This window comes from Akanthomyces muscarius (assembly GCF_028009165.1).
Source record: "Akanthomyces muscarius strain Ve6 chromosome Unknown contig_16, whole genome shotgun sequence".
Lineage (NCBI taxonomy): Eukaryota > Fungi > Ascomycota > Sordariomycetes > Hypocreales > Cordycipitaceae > Akanthomyces > Akanthomyces muscarius.
Genome location: NW_026611617.1, coordinates 1174759 through 1193964, shown reverse-complemented (window position 1 = coordinate 1193964; position 19206 = coordinate 1174759). Strand labels below are relative to the sequence as shown.

General features: G+C 54.6%; 8 protein-coding genes across 8 annotated transcripts; 4 read left to right on the top strand and 4 right to left on the bottom strand.

The window, feature by feature from the left end:
- Positions 1-2792: 2792 nt before the first annotated feature.
- On the top strand, positions 2793-5306 carry LMH87_008447 (uncharacterized protein; the record flags this gene model as incomplete). The annotated part of the gene is made up of 1 exon (XM_056198492.1): positions 2793-5306. One exon carries the CDS (start codon positions 2793-2795, stop codon positions 5304-5306), a length of 2514 nt encoding a protein of 837 aa, XP_056057548.1.
- A 518-nt stretch (positions 5307-5824) lies between these two features.
- On the bottom strand, positions 5825-6682 carry LMH87_008446 (uncharacterized protein; the record flags this gene model as incomplete). Its single annotated transcript, XM_056198481.1, has 3 exons — positions 5825-6406; positions 6457-6578; positions 6634-6682. The coding sequence occupies 3 exons, from the start codon at positions 6680-6682 to the stop codon at positions 5825-5827; spliced, it is 753 nt and encodes a 250-aa protein (XP_056057547.1).
- A 690-nt stretch (positions 6683-7372) lies between these two features.
- Positions 7373-8551, top strand: LMH87_008445 (uncharacterized protein; the record flags this gene model as incomplete). Its single annotated transcript, XM_056198469.1, has 2 exons — positions 7373-7571; positions 7626-8551. The coding sequence occupies 2 exons, from the start codon at positions 7373-7375 to the stop codon at positions 8549-8551; spliced, it is 1125 nt and encodes a 374-aa protein (XP_056057546.1).
- Positions 8552-9478: 927 nt separating this feature from the next.
- LMH87_008444 (uncharacterized protein) lies at positions 9479-11251 on the top strand (the record flags this gene model as incomplete). The annotated part of the gene is made up of 3 exons (XM_056198458.1): positions 9479-9831; positions 9931-10788; positions 10843-11251. The coding sequence occupies 3 exons, from the start codon at positions 9479-9481 to the stop codon at positions 11249-11251; spliced, it is 1620 nt and encodes a 539-aa protein (XP_056057545.1).
- Positions 11252-11834: 583 nt separating this feature from the next.
- LMH87_008443 (uncharacterized protein) lies at positions 11835-13528 on the top strand (the record flags this gene model as incomplete). Its single annotated transcript, XM_056198446.1, has 5 exons — positions 11835-12092; positions 12163-12174; positions 12230-12284; positions 12330-12983; positions 13041-13528. The coding sequence occupies 5 exons, from the start codon at positions 11835-11837 to the stop codon at positions 13526-13528; spliced, it is 1467 nt and encodes a 488-aa protein (XP_056057544.1).
- Positions 13529-13770: 242 nt separating this feature from the next.
- LMH87_008442 (uncharacterized protein) lies at positions 13771-14931 on the bottom strand (the record flags this gene model as incomplete). Its single annotated transcript, XM_056198435.1, has 1 exon — positions 13771-14931. The coding sequence occupies one exon, from the start codon at positions 14929-14931 to the stop codon at positions 13771-13773; it is 1161 nt and encodes a 386-aa protein (XP_056057543.1).
- A 53-nt stretch (positions 14932-14984) lies between these two features.
- Positions 14985-16328, bottom strand: LMH87_008441 (uncharacterized protein; the record flags this gene model as incomplete). The annotated part of the gene is made up of 3 exons (XM_056198423.1): positions 14985-15023; positions 15094-15160; positions 15445-16328. The coding sequence occupies 3 exons, from the start codon at positions 16326-16328 to the stop codon at positions 14985-14987; spliced, it is 990 nt and encodes a 329-aa protein (XP_056057542.1).
- Positions 16329-17333: 1005 nt separating this feature from the next.
- Positions 17334-19009, bottom strand: LMH87_008440 (uncharacterized protein; the record flags this gene model as incomplete). Its single annotated transcript, XM_056198412.1, has 2 exons — positions 17334-18477; positions 18531-19009. 2 exons carry the CDS (start codon positions 19007-19009, stop codon positions 17334-17336), a joined length of 1623 nt encoding a protein of 540 aa, XP_056057541.1.
- Positions 19010-19206: the final 197 nt, after the last annotated feature.

Below are 19206 nucleotides of genomic sequence, written 5' to 3'. Positions count from 1 at the left end.
TCCGTCATGAAGTTGTCAACGCGGAAAAAAAAACCCCTGAGAACGATGATGTGCTTGAAAACGTAGGAGGTCCGCACAGTCAATATTGACAAAAGGGATGAAATGGATAGAAGCGTAATGGACTGAGTGCGCGTGGTGGTAGGATTGAAGCGGGCGAGACTAGAGCGGGCGATCTGGCCGAAGGGGGTGTGGCAGGGCGGCATGATTTATGGGGGAAGATGACGTCGAAACAACAGCTGGGCATGGCTGTGCAGGCTTCAAACACGAAATAGAAAGAACAAGAGTCAGCTGTTGTGTATGAGTTGGGCAAGATATTCATGAGCAGGACGAAGAGCAGGTTTCGAGGCTGTTTTGTGGCAGGATGGGCAGAGGAAAAATGGATAGCGATGAGCAAAAGAGTGGACAAGTCACGTCACAATTTGCTACAGAGCACGGAGTACGGAGTGCGGATACTGAGGGACTGACAAACAAAATAAAGATGGCCAGGACTCGATGATCTCCTTTCGCCCTTGCCCGACCGGCGACAACGCACGCCCAAGAACGCCCGTCCTTGGGACGGGGCGTGGAGAATGCAGCAAGGGAACAAAAGAACAGACGAGGGGGCAAAAGGAAGCTAATGCTGGCGTCGTCGAGCGATTGCCTAGTTGGGCCAGGGCTGATGGGAGGAGCGGAGCAGGACGGTGAGACGGGCGCGGGCCTGAAGGCCAGAGGCATGAAGTAGCCGCGCTGAGAGAGTCGAGACAGGTCCAGCGCAGCGTCGGAGCCAGGGTGTCTGATATTAAGCATGAGAGTGCGAGATGAGTGCGACGTGACGGTTTTGACAAGGAGCAGGTCTCGGCTGCGCGCAGAGGGAAAAAGGCGGCGAATAGGCAAAGTGACAGCTCGAGAGAACAAAGAAGCCACGGCATGGAACAGCGTAAGCCAAGGAAGACGAGGCTGAATGTAGGATGAGGGTGCATAAAAGGTGGCTGCGGGTAGTTGCTGAGCGTCTGTGTCTGTGGTGCGGGCGACGGAAATGAACGAGCGTGTCGGCAAGGACTAGTATCAGTACGGAGTAATCTGTAGCTTTAGGTAATTACGACAAGCCCCGGCAGCCGGTTGGGGAGAGGCTACCAGTCTACCAGTACCTAGGGAGGCACGAGAGGCTGCAGATTACTGGTAGAGCAGTTGAGTAGCAAGCTCAAAGCCAAGCTTTGGGGAGCCCTGGGTGGTTCGGCAGCGGCGCATCTACCAAGTTAGCCCGCTCACTAATAGAGGAGGTTCTTTTGTTCACGAGTCCAGAATGTCCAGCGAAATGTATGTGGGTGCAGCCTGGCCAGCGTGGGTGCGTGGGTGCGTGGGTGCGTGGGAGCTGCCTGTCGTGGAAACCATCTCCACAAGGCTGCCCGTGGCTGCAGAGAGCACGCGACACGGAGGAGACGACTGGCATGGTTTGTACTGGCAGCCTGTGACGACACGAGTTTTTGACTGCTATGCCAGATGAATTACCAGAGTACCAGACAGTATGAGCACAGATTGGCGGTCGCTGTGGCCTGGTAAGGGGCGAGTAAAGAAAAATTTGACTGCAGATTGTTGCCAACCAAAGAGTGTGCACACCCACTTGCTGGGTGGCGCCGCTCTCCACTTTCAGGCCAGTCCAGAAGAGGAATCGAGTCACGCAACCAGAAATAAGCACGATGACCGGTTTCAGCGACCCGAGACGGGAAAAAAACCAACCAAACAACATAGAAAAAAGAAAAAAGAAAAAGAGATTTTACTGGCAAGCATTAGATGTGCGCGAGACTGCTGAACAGGGCTGCTTCTGCTATCCGTACATATGCCAAAGTTGAGTGCCCGGAGCTGGATGCACAGGGCTCAAGCATTCAACGTTGGGTAGTACCTCAAGTGTCTGTACCAGGTACCGGCCGATGCGACAGCCGTTTTGCGTAGCTCAGCGCCACCTGCACGACAGGTTTGGCCGCCAGTGTCGCCCCCATCCGCCCGTACGGGCCAACTAACTAGGTAGGTAGGTAGGTACTGGTACAGCGCGCCAACCCACCAACGTACCAAGAACCCCTTTGTGCGCGGTCCCGCCTCGGCATTTTCGCCGTCACGCGACACCTTTGACTGGTTGACTGGTTGACTGGTCCTCGTCGAGATGGGACGGACCCTGTCCAGTGCACAGGTCTCTGCCAACGTACTGAGTACCTCCGGATTTACTGCTACGCTACTGCTCCTCAATTTTACCACCACCTTGCCCCGGGTGAGATTTGCCAGGGCAAGGCCGTCTTCACACTAGTTAGGTACGGATACCACCAGCCGTAGCGCCCTCGTGTTAAACCCCGTATGGTCCCCCCCGTACTGAATAGCTGTACTCAGTCGCCAGTATTCTCCTTGTCCCCTTGCCCTCCAATATCATGCCCATCGAATTTATTATGGAGTCTATAGTTAATTAGCGGCTAGTTTAATCCTGGAATGCCAGTCTTACCAGCCTTGTTGCACATTAAAACTCTGGGCATGACCGTTCTCCATCTTTAACCCCCATCTACCACTCTCTTTTGGACCCCCCTCCTCCTCCCCCATCGCGACTGGCCGCACGTCGTCTTCTCTCTTTTCTTCTTCTTCCGCTTCAACAGCGGCCTGGCTGGAGTCTTCCCTTTTGTTTCTTCTTGTTGATTTTCTTTGCTGGTTCGCGTATTCTCTCGTTGCCACCGCCCGGACGCCACATCTACGCAGGCACGTCAGCTCGGGGTGCAAACGCCCGTTCGCTGCTCTACTCCTTTTTGCTCTCGACAACTTCACACCTCTCCAGCATGGACCACTTCCGCCGTCTACTCGGCACCGTCGCCGCTCGATTCGCCAACCGCCGCTATGTATTTGCCCTCGCTGCCGTCAGCGTCGGTGCTGCCAAGGCTGTCCACATCGACGCTCATCTCGACGCACTCTCCCCAGCCGACATGTTCCAATGGGGCCCGTCCTTCTTCTTCCAGGACAGCATCCTCCTCATGCTGATCCGCGTCATGCTGTTCGCACAGGGCCCCTGGGCTGCCGTCATCGGCACGACGCTTTCCTCTATTCTTGTTCTCGTCTGCCTCGCCCTCGCCTCCATCAACATATCATTCTTCGCCGTCGCCGGCAACGAGCTCCACTGGCGCAACGTTGCCCTCGCTGGCGACTCGTCCTCCTGGAGCACACTTCTCACCGGCCTGTTCTCTCTTGGTGTCACACTCAGCGCGATCCTCCTTGCGAGCTGGCTCTTGCAGGATGTCTGCTACATCATCGCCACCATCGCCCTCGACGTCCTCAAGTTTCCCTTCGTCTTTGTGTACTCGCGAGTGACGGGCAACCGACGCCGCTCCTCCGCCGCCAACTACACCAACGTGCCCCAAAACGACGCCGAGGCCGGTCTCGAGCACCGCTACACTGACGACGAAATGGATATGACGTCCGAGCCCAAGATGTCGCAGCCTCCCCTACGCCGCAGCACCCTTTTTGGCCTGGCCCTCAATCTGTGTGTCGGTCTGGGCCTGCTCGCCCAGACCATCTCCTACGCAACTCGCCCCGACCAGACCTCTGTCACCTTCATGTCCTGGACTTTGCCTCTGGTTCCCTTCATGGACTTTGCTCACGCCGCACCTAACCTGGCCAATCTGCTCACCTACCACGGCCAAGACTTCAACTACGACAATTTGACTGCTCTCACCGAACCCATTCCTCTCAGCTGGCTCCCCAAAGATGTCAAGCTGCCCGGCTTCGAGGACTGGCACGACGAGAAGGAGCACTACAACGCCGAAGCCGACCCCATCAAGATCTCCAATCTCAGGGAGCCTCTGCTTCAACCCCTGCGCGGCATGCTCAAGGATGTTCCCATTCGCAATGTCATACTAGTCAAGCTCGAGAGCACCCGCAAGGATGTGTTCCCCATCAAGAAGGGCGGCTTAATCTGGAACAAGCTTGAGAAATCTTTCGAAAATGGCACGCTGCCCGAAGCGGCCCAGGAGCGCCTGGCTACCCTGACCCCCAACGCCAACTACATCACTGGCGACTACGATGACGGCTTTGACCATGAGGAGCGACCCCGCCGCGGCGGCATCAACGCCAACAACTGCCACACCACTGGCACATATACCCTCAAGAGTCTGCCTGGCACCCTCTGCGGCATCACTCCTCTGGTCGCCGACATGAACCAAGAGTACTACAGTCACATCTACCAGCCCTGCCTCGCCCAGATTTTCGACGCCTTCAACGCTATCGACCATTCGTCCGACCGCAAAAAAGATGGCTTCAAGGCGTACAAGTGGAAGTCCATGTTCATGCAGTCCGTCACTCACAGCTTCGACAAGCAGGACTTGCTTATGCCTGCCATGGGCTACACTCCTGAGCGCTTCGTGGACTCCGAGTATCTCCGGTCCGACAAGGCCAAGTTTGGCAAGACGGACATCGAAGACATCAACTACTATGGCATGCCCGAAAATGCCATTGCAGAGTATGTCAAGGACGCGTTTGCCTCGGCCAAGAAAAATGACGAGCGCGTCTTCCTCACGCATCTTACGTCCACCGCCCACCACCCCTTCGCGCTGCCCAAAGGCGAGCCCACTGTTAGCCTCAGCGAAGAGTCTGGCCTGTCGGACCTCTCTGGCTATACCAATGCCGTGGGCTTCGTTGACCGTTGGCTGGGCCAAATTTTTGACATTCTTGAAGAGACTGGCGCTGCCAACGAGACTCTCATTGTCTACGTTGGTGACCACGGCTTGTCAATTGCCGAAAACGCTGCCGTCACACCCTACTACCAGGCCAACGTCGGCAACTTTCACGTGCCCCTTGTGCTCTCGCACCCGGCCATGCCGCCCGTCGATGTCAACGACGTCGTCAACTCCAACATGATCCTGCCCACGATCCTCGACTTGCTCATCGAAACTGGCTCTCTGGGCGACACCGATACCCACGCCGCTCGCGATCTGGTCAAGAACTACGAAGGCCAGTCGTTGATTCGTCCGCTGCACAGCCACGGCGACATCCCCGATGTAGGTGGCTGGCAGTTTACCGTCATGAACCCCGGCCGCGCGACACTTTCTGTCCGGGACGCCCGCCACCCAGACTGGCGCGTCGTCATCCCTATCGTCTCGGATATCGAGTGGCGCTTCACCAACACCAAGGATGACAAGCATGAGGACACGCCCATTGTCGACTTTGGCTATCCGGAATTCTTGAAAAAGATTCAGGAGGCATTTGGCGAAGATACGGCCATGTGGGTAGAGGAAGCGGCCTTTGTGTCCCGGTGGTGGGTGGACGACAATGCTCGGCGCTGGCGCTACGTGTCGTCTTAATCACGCGTACCTTTATCGCAAACAACACACAAAAAGCGGCATTTCTTTCTTAATGTTAATCATTGCATTTGTATAATACTGGGGTCAAGGCGTTTGATGGCGTGCATATACTTGCATGGTTTGGCTGCCACAGCCTTTCCTTCTTCTATTTTTTTGCCTTTCTTTTTTTCTTTTCCGTTTACTGTTTTGAGTACGAGTTGGTGGTCATTCCAGGAACAAAACAGGGCGTTCTTCAACTTGGGGCATTTTTTTGTAAAAAACTCACATAGACTTGGCTCTCTAAGGGGGCCAATTCCACATCAAATATTCTCCGGCATGCTGGCTCTCTCACATGCACGTTGTGCCATTGCTTACCTGCCGTAATGGTGCCTTGCCCAGATGCTGTGGTAGTACTGTATCACCTTGCACAGCCAAGAAAATATTTTAATCCGAGCTGTTGATAATTTATGCTTCGACATTACTGCATTGCCCATACTGAAGCCCAGATGACCAACTTGTCAATCCTGTAGTCTCTTCACTTACGCCATAATGTTTCTGACCAGCGCCACCAGCTTCTCCCCCAGCAAGTCCACATCGCCGGGAAATCTCGCGCTCACATAATTATACCCATCGTCCTCGACCACAAACGGCGCCGGCGCCAAGCTATTCCTAAAGTCCTCTGGCTTCTCCAGGACTCTTGTCACGCTCTCCTCCACATTCTCGCTGCACGCACCATACGTCTTGTAGTAGTCGCCCAGGAACAGCCGCGTGCCCCAAAACGCGAGCTGCTCGAACCGCGTCGGCAGCGCCGTCGTCTTGACGCCATGGAGCACACTCTTGCCATCTGGCAGCTTCGTCTCGGAAAGGACCATGACGCCGTGACAAACGGCCCCGACGGCCTTTTTGGAGGGTTTCTTGGTTTGGGGGAAGTAAGACGCCAGCAGGCTGTGAACGATGGGGGAGTCGATGACCTGGCGCACACCTTTCTCGTGCCCGCCCGGGAGGAACACAAGGTCGTACTCGTCGACGCTGAAGCTGGGCGTAGACCAGGACACGGGCAAGTTCCATTCTGTGCTCTCCGCCATGGTCTTGTACTGCGCAACAACAGCTTTTTTGGCGCCCTATATTTTGTCAATACTGCGATGCGATTAGGAATGTAAGGGGGACGTACGAGGATCATCTGGGTGATGCCCTCGAGCATCTTGGCATCGCATTGGGGTACCTTGCCATTTTCCGTGGCAAAGGTGATTTGAAGGCCTGCTTCCTTGAATGCAGTAAAGGGCACGGCGGTCTCTGTGACATCACTCTTAGCGCGACGGCCGTTCATCTGGTTTTTACAAGAACATACCTGACGGGTCGTGCCCGTAGTCTGCCATGAGGAAAATTACCTTTGCCATTGTTTCTTTACACTATGCTATTTGATTTCCAGTCGTGAAAAAATTCCCGAGTCGTGATTGATGGCGCTTCAACCTCGACCGGCGCAGAGGTGACCCAAGCGCCAGATCGGACAGCGCGAGATTGTTGCTTACTACACGTGATAATTAGGCCGTCGGACATTAGCAATTTTCCTGCACGCCGGGTTTTCCATCACGAGAAAATGCATGTAGTTGAAACTGCCACTCTGAATGGGGGTCGCAGTCTCAATTGAGCGCTGAAGATATGGAGGTGTCCCTGATAGCATGCAGGACCTACAGGACACGCTGAGCGACAATCTCGGGCTCTTTTCGCGAGTGAGATAAGCCGCAAAGCAATTCTCCCAAATGATTGCTACGATCGTGAACCACTTTTCCTCCAATCGTGACAGTAGCACGCAGGTATGAATACGAAGAAACTGCGCTACTAACTAAAAGAGGTTCACACCCCCCACGGTGACACGAGCGTGGACAGCCGCTAGGCCACGCACTTGAATACCTTGTTTGGCGACCGCGGCACTAGATGGAGACAATAGCAATCCCCGTGCGGCTCCCTCAAGCTGTTCGAGGTCGATACCTCGTTTCGGTCTGCAGTTTACTTGGTATATAATCGACGCGATCCCGCGTCACCAAACCTTGTAACCCAATTCTTACGCGTGCGGCTGTTATACGAATATGCGCGGCTCAATCACTCATACGTTGATCGCGGGCCTGCCGCTCGCCAATGCGGTCATGGACGGCGTCTTTGTGCTACCGCTCACACGCATCAAGGGGCATAGCGCCTACGGCATCCAAGTCGACGTGGGCACGCCGCCGCAGCGAAATGTCATGTTTATCGACACGGGCTCTGCCACCACGGGCGTGGAAGATCCCAGTATATCTCCCAAGACAAGTCGCGCAGAAATAGTCAAGTTCTGACATGTCGCAGATAGCAGAGCATGCAAAATGGGATCTTGCCGAGACTACAGCTTCTATGACAACACCACTTCGTCCACCTCCGTCTGGATCAACGACAAGTACTCTGACCAGGTCGGCGACCACGGCTACGGCTCCTACATCAACGACACAGTGACCTTGGGTGGGCACACCGTCTCCAACATCACCTTTGGCACACTGTCGTCTTTTGACGGCTTTGACCAGTCGCAACCGCAAGCTGGCATTTTCGGCCTCGGCGCCGTGTGCCGTGAGCCTGACTGTCGCCAATACCCGACGACGCTGCAGCAGATCGCAGACCGCGGGCTTATCTCGCATCGCGTTTTTAGCATGTACCTAGGCCCGAACGTACTCAACGCTACCGGGGAACTTCTTTTTGGTGGGGTGGACAGGGCAAAGCAGGACGGCGTGGTACATACCCTCCCGATGAGGCCGAATCTGAGCGGGCAGCCGAACAATGTGCAGATCACCGCCGTGACACTGCGCAGAGCAGACAGCAGCAATGTGACTGCGAATATCCCAGAGAGCCAGCAGATGGAGTCGGTGTGGGACTCGGGCAACCCGGGGTGGGAGATTCCAGCGCCCGTCTTCGAGGCTGCCCTCGCGGCCCTGGGCAATCCCGATAAGAGGACGCTCGCGTATGGTTATGAAGTCGACTGCAAGTACCGCGCGGTCGAGTCCGAGGATGTACTGGAGGTGACATTCACGGATGGCGTTGAGGTGGAAATTTCCCTGGACAGGGTGGTGGGCGAGTATGATGGGACGCGCTGCATCACGTACCTGGAGACGGGCGGCACGGGGGCCGGATCCCTGGGAGATGAATTTCTGCGGAATGTGTACACGACATTTGACTATGACGCAAAGACGATTTCTTTCAGCAAGGTCAGGTACACAGCAATGACCGACATTCAGACGCTGTAGTTTACCATCTTGCCTGGCAAGTGGCTTTTTGCAACCTCAATTGGTTACTTGAAGGAGTAGCAAACCCGTGGTGATAGTAATGAGAACGGACAGACTTGAGCAAGGACCAGTTGTTCCACCACAATGAACAGATCGTCTGCAAATATGAACGTAGCATGACACGCCATGGGATTATAAAGCACGGGCAGGGGCCGACGGGTAATTGTGGAGAGCTGCGGCGCTGGCCACCGAATTCGGGGCAAGACTTCGGCGCTTCTTGGCGCAGGCAACAATACACGAATTAATAACAGCCAGTTGTTGCCATTAGTGACTTGAATCGATGCCAATCACGTCAATTGCTTTCTCCGCGTTCCCTGTCATTGCTGCTCTGGTTGGCATTGACAATGTCCCAGACAGAAATAAGCTTAAGCGGAGGACGACCCGGGCACGTTCCGCGGTTCCGCCTCGCCAATGTTACCATACCTGCATGAAATGACATGTCTAGCGTAGCTGACATCAGTGGCATGGTAACGAGGCTCGAAATAAACATGTCGAAAAACTAGGTCCCGCTGTAGAAACCCTATTTTTCGGGCAAGAAGCATTGTGCCCTGCAATCTCTGCGAGCACGCCATCGTCTAGCCTTTCCACTCTGCCCCCGCTTGAGCTGCCGGCCCTCCGCATGGGTCGCGGCCGAGTGGCCTGCCATTTGCCGTCAGCGCATTCTCAGCCCCAGCTGGAGGCAACCCTTTTTCTTCCAAGCTGGCGCATGTGCTTCTTTCTTCTTCAACCTGTAAATACTCTTCGTTTTGCTTGCGCGACCGTCTTTTTTTTTGCTCCTGTGCCGGCTTGCGACGCTCTTCTCTGCGGGCTGCGCACGCGACATCATCCCACGCCCCCGCGCTCTGCCTCCACCATCGCCATCGCAACGCCACACGGGCGCAACACACGATGAAGTCCACCAACGGAGGCGACTCGCCGCCCGAAAAGGACAGTACCAAATATGGTCCCGACGCCGACATTGAGCGCCTCCAGCACGAGGGCTCCTCCATTGCCGAGGGTCACGTCCAGCAGGACCGGCTCAAGCGCGCCCTCTCTGCCCGCCAGGTGCAGATGATTGCCATTGGCGGCACCATTGGCACGGGTCTGTTCCTGGGCACGGGCAAGTCGCTGGCCACCGGCGGGCCGGCGTCGATGCTCATTTGCTACGCCATTGTCGGCGCCATCGTGTTCATCACCATGCTCTCCTTGGGCGAGATGTCGGCGTTTATCCCCGTCGCGGGCAGCTTCTGCACGTTTGCGAGGTAAGAGAACAACGGCGGCGCCTCCCGGCTTGGCAGACGCCGAGCAGCCAAGAGCCAAGCAGCATCGCGAGAAACTCCAAACTAATGCAACCCGTACAGCCGCTTTGTCGACGACGCTTTCGGATTCGCCCTCACCTGGAACTACTGGTTCAACGACGCCGTTTCCACCGCCTCCGACCTCGTGGCCCTACAGCTGCTCCTCGACTACTGGCACACGAATTTCCCGGGTCTCGCCTTCAGCCTGATCTTCTGGGTCGTCCTCATCGCCGCCAACATCATAACCGTGCGCGCCTATGGCGAGCTAGAATATTGGCTGTCGTTGCTCAAGATCCTGACCATCATCGCCTTCATCTTTGTCGGCATCGCCGTCAATGCTGGCGGCAACACTGAGCACCACTATATCGGTGGCGAAAACTGGCACCTTCCTGGCGCGCCCTTTGTTGGCGGCATCGGCGGTTTTGCGTCTGTGTTTGTGACGGCGAGCTTTGCGTATGGCGGTACCGAGTCCATTGCCATTACGGCGGGCGAGACCAAGAACCCCAGCAAAAACATGCCGCGGGTCGTCAAGAATGTTTTCTGGCGCATATTGCTCTTCTACATCCTCTCGATTCTCCTCATCGGTCTCAACGTGCCCTACACCAGCGACGGCCTCAAGAACAAGGACTCGCGCACGTCGCCTTTTACCCTCGTCTTCCAGATGGCGGGTGCAGAAGTCGCGGGCAGTGTCATCAATGCGGTTGTGATTACCAGTGTGTTGTCGGCCGGAAACCACGCCTTGTTTGCGGGGTCCCGTCTGTTGTACACGCTGGCGATGCAGGGCCATGCGCCGCGGGTCTTTGCGCGTCTCAACAAGGGCCAGGTGCCGTGGGTCGCAGTTCTCGCCACCAGCTTCATTGCCGGTCTGTGCTTCGGCTCTAGCTTTATCGGGGCAGGCCAGCTCTGGGCATGGCTACAAAAGTAAGTTGTCCATCAAGGCGCCTGAATCGCCAGGACCCCGACTAACGTTTGCAGCATCGTCGGAGTATCCAATCAGCTCAGCTGGATCTCCATTGGCATCGCCTCCATCCGTTTCCGCAGCGGCCTCGAAGCCCAGGGCAAAACACATTTACTGCCTTTTAAAAACTGGACATATCCGTGGGGACCCTGGTGCTCCGTGATCCTCAACAGCTTTCTTGTGCTGGTGCAGGGCTGGACCTCCTTCAAGGACGGCTTCCACGCTGTCGACTTTGTCAGTCTGTACGTTGAGCTACCCGTCATGCTCATCATGTTTTTGGTATGGAAATTCCTCAAGAAGACCAAATTCGTCAAGGCGGAAGAGATGGACCTCGAGACGGACGTTTACAAGCCCGAAGTGGAGGAGGAAGACTTTTCGCCCGCGTGGCGGTCGAGAGGGAGAAAGGTGCTCAATTGGCTGTTTTAGCTTGTTTGCTCTTCATCATAGGCATTGCATAGCATGAATATTTATTTGACATTTTGACTAAATGACTCTGCACAACAAACTGTGACAATACGCACAGTCAAGACGGCGCAAGGGATCAGAAGCCAAGTAAGAAGAATGAAGAATGCGAGTGATGATATAAATAAAAGAATTAAACCAAGCCAGGTAGGTCGACGAGACTGCCATGATTTTCGGCAGTGGCTTGATGACTAAGACCCCGCCATTCAGTCAAAGTACCCCGCGGTGAAGGACAAAAAAAAATAGAAACTTCATCCGCGCAATTTATTACGTAGCTGCTAAAATTAATAATGAATGCTCAATTTCAGCCTGTACCTAGTGTAAACGCGTCTCGTAGTGGTATCAGCTCACATTCTTCGAGCTTTCGGGAGATCACGGTTAAGAAACAGCTCCACATCTGTCCGCAAACCTTTACTCACGCCATGCCCAAAAAAAATATAAAACTTCATTGAGTCACAGCAACTTGCCAGCTTCAGTCTCGTCAATTCGTGCAAAATCGCCATTTCATAGAGAAATAGACAGACGATATCTCGACCAAACATCCAAGATGGCTTCCACATCGCCGTACGATAGCTACCAGACGTCACTGACGACGCGGTACTGCAGCCCCGCCATGTCGCAGCTCTTCAGCCAGCGATCGCGCCACTCGACATGGCGCAAGCTCTGGCTAGGCCTCGCCGAAAGCGAGAAGGAACTCGGCATCGATACCATCACTCCGGAGGCTCTCGAGCAGATGAAGGCCAACCTCACCGTCACCGACGAGGGTTTCGAGGTAGCCCGTGTGGAGGAAAAGATCCGCAGACATGTATGTAAATATTCCATAGTCTTCCTATTTTTATCATTCGTCACGTTGTTCTTATACTAATAGGCCACAGGATGTTATGGCTGTAAGATGCCCCTGGTGAATGGACAGTCGATATTTTGGAGACTAACATAAAATAGCACGTCCACGCTTTTGGTGTTGCGGCTCCCGCCGCCGCTGGCATCATTCACTATGGTAGGTTCATTTTCCGCTGCTCATGAGCATTGCTGATTGAAATAGGCGCCACTAGCTGCTACGTAACTGACAATGCCGAGCTGATCCTGATGAAGGAGGCCCTGGACCTTCTCACCAAGAAGCTCGCCAAGGTCATTTCCAACTTGTCCGCTTTTGCCCTCAGGTGGAAGGCCGAACCTACCCTCGCCTACACCCACCTGCAGGCCGCCCAGCTCATCACCGTCGGCAAGCGTGCTGCCCAGTGGGCGCAGGACCTGATGCTCGATTTGCACAGCATCGAGCAGGCCCGCGACGAGCTCAAGTTCCGTGGCGCACAGGGCACCACCGGCACCCAGGCCTCGTTCCTCGAGGTCTTCCAGGGCGACTCGGCCAAGTGCGACGAGCTCAACGAGCTTCTCTGCAAGAAATTTGGCTTCCCTAGCTGCTACGATGTCTCCACGCAGACCTACACGCGCAAGGTCGATCTGCTTGTGGCCAACGCCGTCGCCGGCCTCGGCTCTTCTGCGCAGAAAATCACCGGCGACATCCGCCACCTGGCTCACTGGAAGGAGATTGAAGAGCCTTTCGAGAGCTCCCAGATTGGCTCCTCCGCCATGGCCTACAAGCGCAACCCCATGCGCTCTGAGCGCGTGTACTCGTTGGCCCGTGAGATCCTCAGCAAGCCCGCCACTTTCCAGGCTACTCACGCCGACCAGTGGAGCAAGTTCTTCCCATTTCAGCTTACTTTGCCGAAACAGAGCTAACCGTCCGTTGCAGTGGAGCGTACACTAGATGATTCTGCCGTGCGCCGCATCGACATCCCCGAGACCTTCCTGCTGGCCGATGCCATCCTTATTGGCCTCGACAACATCACCGACGGTCTCATTGTGTACCCCAAGCGTATTGCCGCCCACATCCAGGCGGAGCTGCCCTTCATGGTCACCGAGAGCATCATCATGCGCCTGTGCGCCCTCGGCGAATCGCGACAGGAGGCCCATGAGCAGATCCGCGTCCTCTCCCACCAGGCCAGTGCCGTAGTCAAGAACGAGGGCAAGCCCAACGACCTCGTCGACCGTATCAAGAGCAACGAGTTCTTCAAGCCCATTTGGGGCGAGCTGGACGGCATGCTCAAGGCTGAGCTGTATACTGGCCGCAGCGCCGATATTGTCGACAAGTACTGTGGCCCGGGTGGGCCCGTGGACCAGGCCTTGGCCCCGTATCGCGAGTACATCAAGGGCGCTGCCACTACCGAACTTAGCGTCTAAATAGTTGATTTTGCTCAAATCCCAAGTATTTCTCACTGTCAAGACTTCCATAATTCTCTATTCTTATTGGTTCTTCAATTTTGCTGTCGCTTACTTACTAAAATTCGCTTCATCTCACATGAAAGAAAAAACGGCTTCTGATTTCATTTGTACTCCTATATGTCACGACCTTCTCCAACTAAAGAAGTGAATTGTATGTACTTTTAGTTTTTTTTTCAGTGACGTGCTTCCATCTCTAACAATCAAGGTACAGCCTTGAACCCACCCTCGACAGGGTACGAAGGAAATCCCCACGAAACACTGCGATTGAGCAGTTCGTACTCGAGACCGTGCGGGCCTGCATTCAGGTACAGAAACTTGGTAAAGGGCACTGTCGCATGGTAGCTGAACGGGGTACCGGCGGGAATAAACGCAACGTCACCAGCCAGGAGATGCTCCGACCTGTAGCCCTCAACGGAGAGGACGAGCTGGCCGTCGTCCATCTGAATTCCGAGATGGTTGGGCAGCGTCACCTGCGACTGAGTCTCATTGTCTCGCTTCTTTGACAAGATGATGGTGCCCATGGTAAAGTTGTGCGTGTGAGAGTTGTCGACCGTCGAAATGGGCTGAATGACTTTGTAGCCGTTGTCGGTGTTCAGAAATTTGGGGCCGTAGTTGTTGGCGACAAAGTAAGGCTTGGTGGGGTCCGTCGGCAGCTCGTTGGTGCCATTGTGCCAGTTCAAGCCCTCATCGCTGGCGGTGCCGTTGACAAAGTCACGACGCGGGATATACTCGTCCTCGGGCACGGCAAAGAGGTCCAGCGGCTCGAACAGTTCGACCAGCTCCGGCGTCATCGGCCCATACGGCTGCTCGTCCACAGGGTCCGGCACATACGGCGCGTGCACTTCCGATTCGAATTCACCGCCCGATACACCGTCAAATAGCTTTTCGAAGCCGGCCGGGTGGAAAGCGTGCGTGAGCTGCGAGTCCGGGTCGACGAGCTGGAACGTGTGGATGGTGCCGGGAGGGACATTGCCGTAGTCGCCGTGGCTGGCGACACGGGCCTCGTGAGCGGCATCAGTAGCATTACCCTTGGTCCAAAGCTCGACACGACCGCGAGAGCAGTAAAAGTGCTCGTGATACGTCTTGTGCGTATGAGGGCGCGCATTGAGCCAGGTGGTCACCTTGCCGTTATGCTGCACAAGGGAGAAGGCGCCGCCAGAGGAATTGGCAGTGATGGAAAATGTAATGGTTTGTGTCTTGGTGAGCATGACGGAGTGTCCGTGGAAGCGTGGCAGCACGTATGGACGCACAAAGTCCGGTGCACGCTCAACTGCGAGCGTCTTGCTGGTAGAGTTGGCCGCGCTCTCGGCGCCAGGCGCGAGTGAGGCCAGTGCGGCCAATGCGGCTCCGGAAAACTTCATGATGCCGATATTTGAAGAGGCACAGTACAGCAAAGATTAGTGGCTAATTCACCTCAACCAGAAAAAGTTCTGCACAGCTTCATTTTATATTTCTACGCAAATCCTGTCAGCGAAGCTTTGCCTCAACGGGGGCTGGCCGATGTCACTATAACTATAACTTACAAGGCCATCCCACACGGCGGGCGGGTTTTCCAAGTCTAAGCCGCCGCGAGTTTGCGTAATGGCACCACTAGCACAGCAGTGAATTTTCTTAGCTGCCACGACGTAATTCGGAATTATGGAAATGTTCCGTGTTTGTTTTGTCGGTCATCCCTCAACGTTACATGGGCGGGAACCCTTAAATCTGCACGGGACGCGGCATAAGTTCCTTGTCATGAATGTTGGCATTTGACGTATATAACTAAGCTACACAATTCATTTACACTATTAATATATACGCTGCGTGTATCCGTAATTACTCCACAGCGCAATACATTAAACTCTAAACTTGAACCCGGACCAGCTGCTTATTACCTGACTGGGGGACCAGCCAGACATAAAAACTTGCGACCCACTTGATCCTCCAGCGAGTTAAGAACCAGGTTCCAGACATTGGTATCGTAAGCCTCGCCAATGTGGCCGGCAGGGTCCGACTTGCAGTAGTCTTGGATGTAGATATTGTTGACGCCGTCTTCCTGGATAAAGGAAGTGGTTGTGGGTGTAACGAGCTCGTCGTGCTTGGAGGTGATGACGGTGACCTTGTTGCCGGGTTGCACAATGGGCTTGCCGTCGTTGAGCTTGGCAATGCTGGGCCCGCCGGTTGAGATCTCGTTGCATGGTGCACATCCCACCTTTTCAAGAATCTCGCCAAGATTCTCGCGGGCGTCTTTGCCAAACAGCGGCAAAAGGTTCAACAAGTTGGCAAATGTGGTGCCATGCGTCGGCGGCGCAATGGCAACAATATGGTCGACGAGCGACGAGATGCCCTCGCGGAACTTCGGTACGTAGAGCGACTGGAAGCCGCCTTCGGAGTGGCCAACAATGTCAATCTTGTTGGCGCCCGTCTTGGCATGCACCTCATTGATCAGGTCGGCGATCTGGTGCGAGGACTCGTCAATGGGCTTGAGGCCGCCGACTAAAGGGAAGCCGTCGTAAGCGCCGTAAGTCAGAGAATAGGTGCAGAAGCCTTTGCTCTGGAGAAACGCCTCGAGGAAGTTGATGTCCTCATAGTAGGTGGCGCCGAGTCCGTGAAGCAGCACAACCGGGTTTGGGTGGTCGGCGCTAGGCTTGCACGAAAAGTCATTGTGTTTGGTCGCGCGGCTTTGGAGAGCCAGGAGCTCCACCGGAGCTGCAGGGCTGGCTGAGACGATAAAGGCAAGCCCGCTAAGGGCGGCAGCAACCTTGATGAAGTGCATCATGCTGAGAATAAATAAGGAAAGGGGGGTTAATGACAAGCTGCAGGATCGGCAGTCTACGAAGTCGAGGGAGCCGGCCCCTTTATAGCCATTCAAGTCTCTGTTACTCACCATGTATCCCTTGAGTATTTACAACCGGCTATTTGGCCGAGCAGAATTGGTGCTTTGCTACCAGTGATTGAGACACGGCTAGCAATGCCGCCACTGACTAAGTTGCGTGTTAGCTTATTGAGGGTTAGGGGACTCTGCTTCCCCTCATCACAATAGAGATCTTCGATTGGCCCTATGCTCGGACGGTGCTAGGCGTGCCTGCCCCTCAGCTCGTGGCTCCGACACTAGTACAGAATAGACGAAGCTTGCGAGTTGCTAGGGTAGTTTCTCGAATCTTTGCCTCGGCTGCTTTCATAGACAATTCCTAGAACTGGAATGTAAGACATAATTCAGCTGTCAATGCGGAAAGCAAAGCACCTTGAACTTTATTCTGTTCATTGGAGCATTTGCCAATACACCTAAGCAAGCAGCGAAGTTGCAGTTCGGCGCTTTGGCAGCTAGCTCGATGAACTTCAGCTAAATCGCGTCGTTCTTTCAATCGAGAAATTCGCCCTTCAGCGGCGAGCGAGAAAACATGGCATTCGCATGTGGCCAAGCGTTTCGTTCTCGCCGAACTGTCTTAGAAACACATTACAGGAAAGAAGAAAAACTTTTCACTGTTGCGGCACTGCCTAGCTTCTCCGCACGGCCGCCGTTGCAAGTAGATCTCAGCCCAATTTCCGGGGTTACCAACTCACAGACACGACGTCGACACACCTCATCTTGCGGGGAACTACAGATGAGCAATCTGCCGTCCAAACTCAAACACACCCACAACATCGGTTCATCAGTTTGCGAAGAACTGCAGAAAAGACGTGCTCTAACGTTGCATGTCAATTCGCAAGCTTCTACATTTCTGTACTAGTTCAATAATGCGGCGCTAAAGTCATTCAACGTTTAATCCCATTCTTTTCCCGACTACTCGCACGCTAGAGTACTATACATGTTGCTATGGCCCTTGAGATACTCCTCCATGGCAGGGCTGTCGCTCTCCGCCTCTGGCTGCGATCGGCGTAGTATATCCTCAATGGCCCACGACACTCGCTCGGCGCCGACCATGGCACCACCAATATTCGCCGCTCCTGGGCCGAGGCGCAACGCGGCCAGCCTGCCCACCATGAACAGCGGCACGTCGTCGCTCCACATCAAGTCGTCGTTCAGGCATGGGAATCCTCCAAACCCCTGGACGGGATGCTTGCGCAGAATTGTCTGCATATACGGTAGAGACGTAAAGTCTGTCTGAATACCGGTCGCAAAGTACATAAAGTCCATCGGTGGCAGCTCCACGGGCGGGTTCGTGGTAATGTGCCACTGGCCGCCGTCCTGGCCCGCCCGCGGCTCGAAACGGGCATCGACAATGCTCGTGTTAGTGATGAGCTCGACTTTGCCCGCAGCAATATGCTTCTTCAAAATTTTGTTGTAGAGTGGGGTAATGCTACCGCCCCCGCGCGCCGTCTTGATGATGTCCAAGCGCTCCTCGTCTGAGTCAGCCAGCCAGAAGCGGGCTTGCTCCGTGTTCTTATACTTGCCCATCCACTCTAGGCTCAAGTCAAACAGCTTCACGCGACATGGTCCCCTCATAATGTGCCAGACTCGGGCGACGCCGCGGCGGATGGCGAGGTCCGCGAGCTGAGCAGACGTCAGACCACCACCGACGACAACAACATTCGTTGCCTGCTTGGCTTTGATTCGGCTTTTCAGATAGGGATCCGGGAATTCCTTGATCTGGAGGCTGTGGCAGGCTTGCGGGTATTGGCCGTTGGCGTTGGGCATGGATGGGATGACGGGCACTTTGGGGGCGTTGGCAGCGCCGACTGCCATGACAACAGTACGTGCATAGCGTACACCCTTGTCTGTGGTGACTGTGAACAGCTTCTCTGGCTCGTCTGGAAAAGCTTCCACGTATCCAAAGTCCAAGTTTTGCACAGCCTCTTTCTGCAACACACCGGCTTCCAGATCGTAGCGCTGGGTCACTGAGGCGCAGTGGTCTCTGAACACTCCACAAGATGGCGTGAAATAGTCGTTTTTGTCTCGCACATTTATAGCGACACGCGATGTTTGTCTTTTTTTTTCTTAGCAGGAGTACATGTGCATATGGGTAAGGCATTCACTTACTTCCCACCACAGTGCCGACCAGCTGCTTTCTTGTGGCCGTGCTTGCTGACTTCCTTTCCAACACAGTTTCGGATCTCGACTAGCTCGTCCTCGCGTTTGTTTTCGTATGTGTAGGCAAGTAGGGAGTCGCGGTCGAAAGGATCGGCGTGCCAGAGCATCGGGCTTCGAAGATGAGAAATTTCGTACGTGTGGAAAAGGTAGTGCCATCGCGCCAGCCACTGGTCATCAGTGGAATCCAGCACTGACATGTTGTATCCAGGGCCAGTGCTAGGACGACGAGTCTTAATCTTTCCACTCTTGGTCTGCTTCAGAGATACCTTGTTGCCGTGTTTCCCAATCCAGCGGAACCGGCGATGCTCTTCATCGGTGAAGAGTGCCGACGGAGTCTGCTCCCGCAATCTGGCTGCCATTGCGAGGCCACAGACGCCACCACCGATTATTATAACGTCGTGGATATCTTGATTATTCATTTTGAGCATATAAACAGCAATTTATGAGCTAGCTGTGATGCTGGACAAGTTCCAATGATGCTCGTCTCCCGTAAGAGTAGAGGGTACAGCTACCCCGCGCCTTGACAGGCTTATCATTTTTATATAACATGTTTCTTTGACAACCCTGATGGTCATACTAACTGTTAAAGCTTATTATCTACTGTCTGCCTCATTACTCCGGCCAT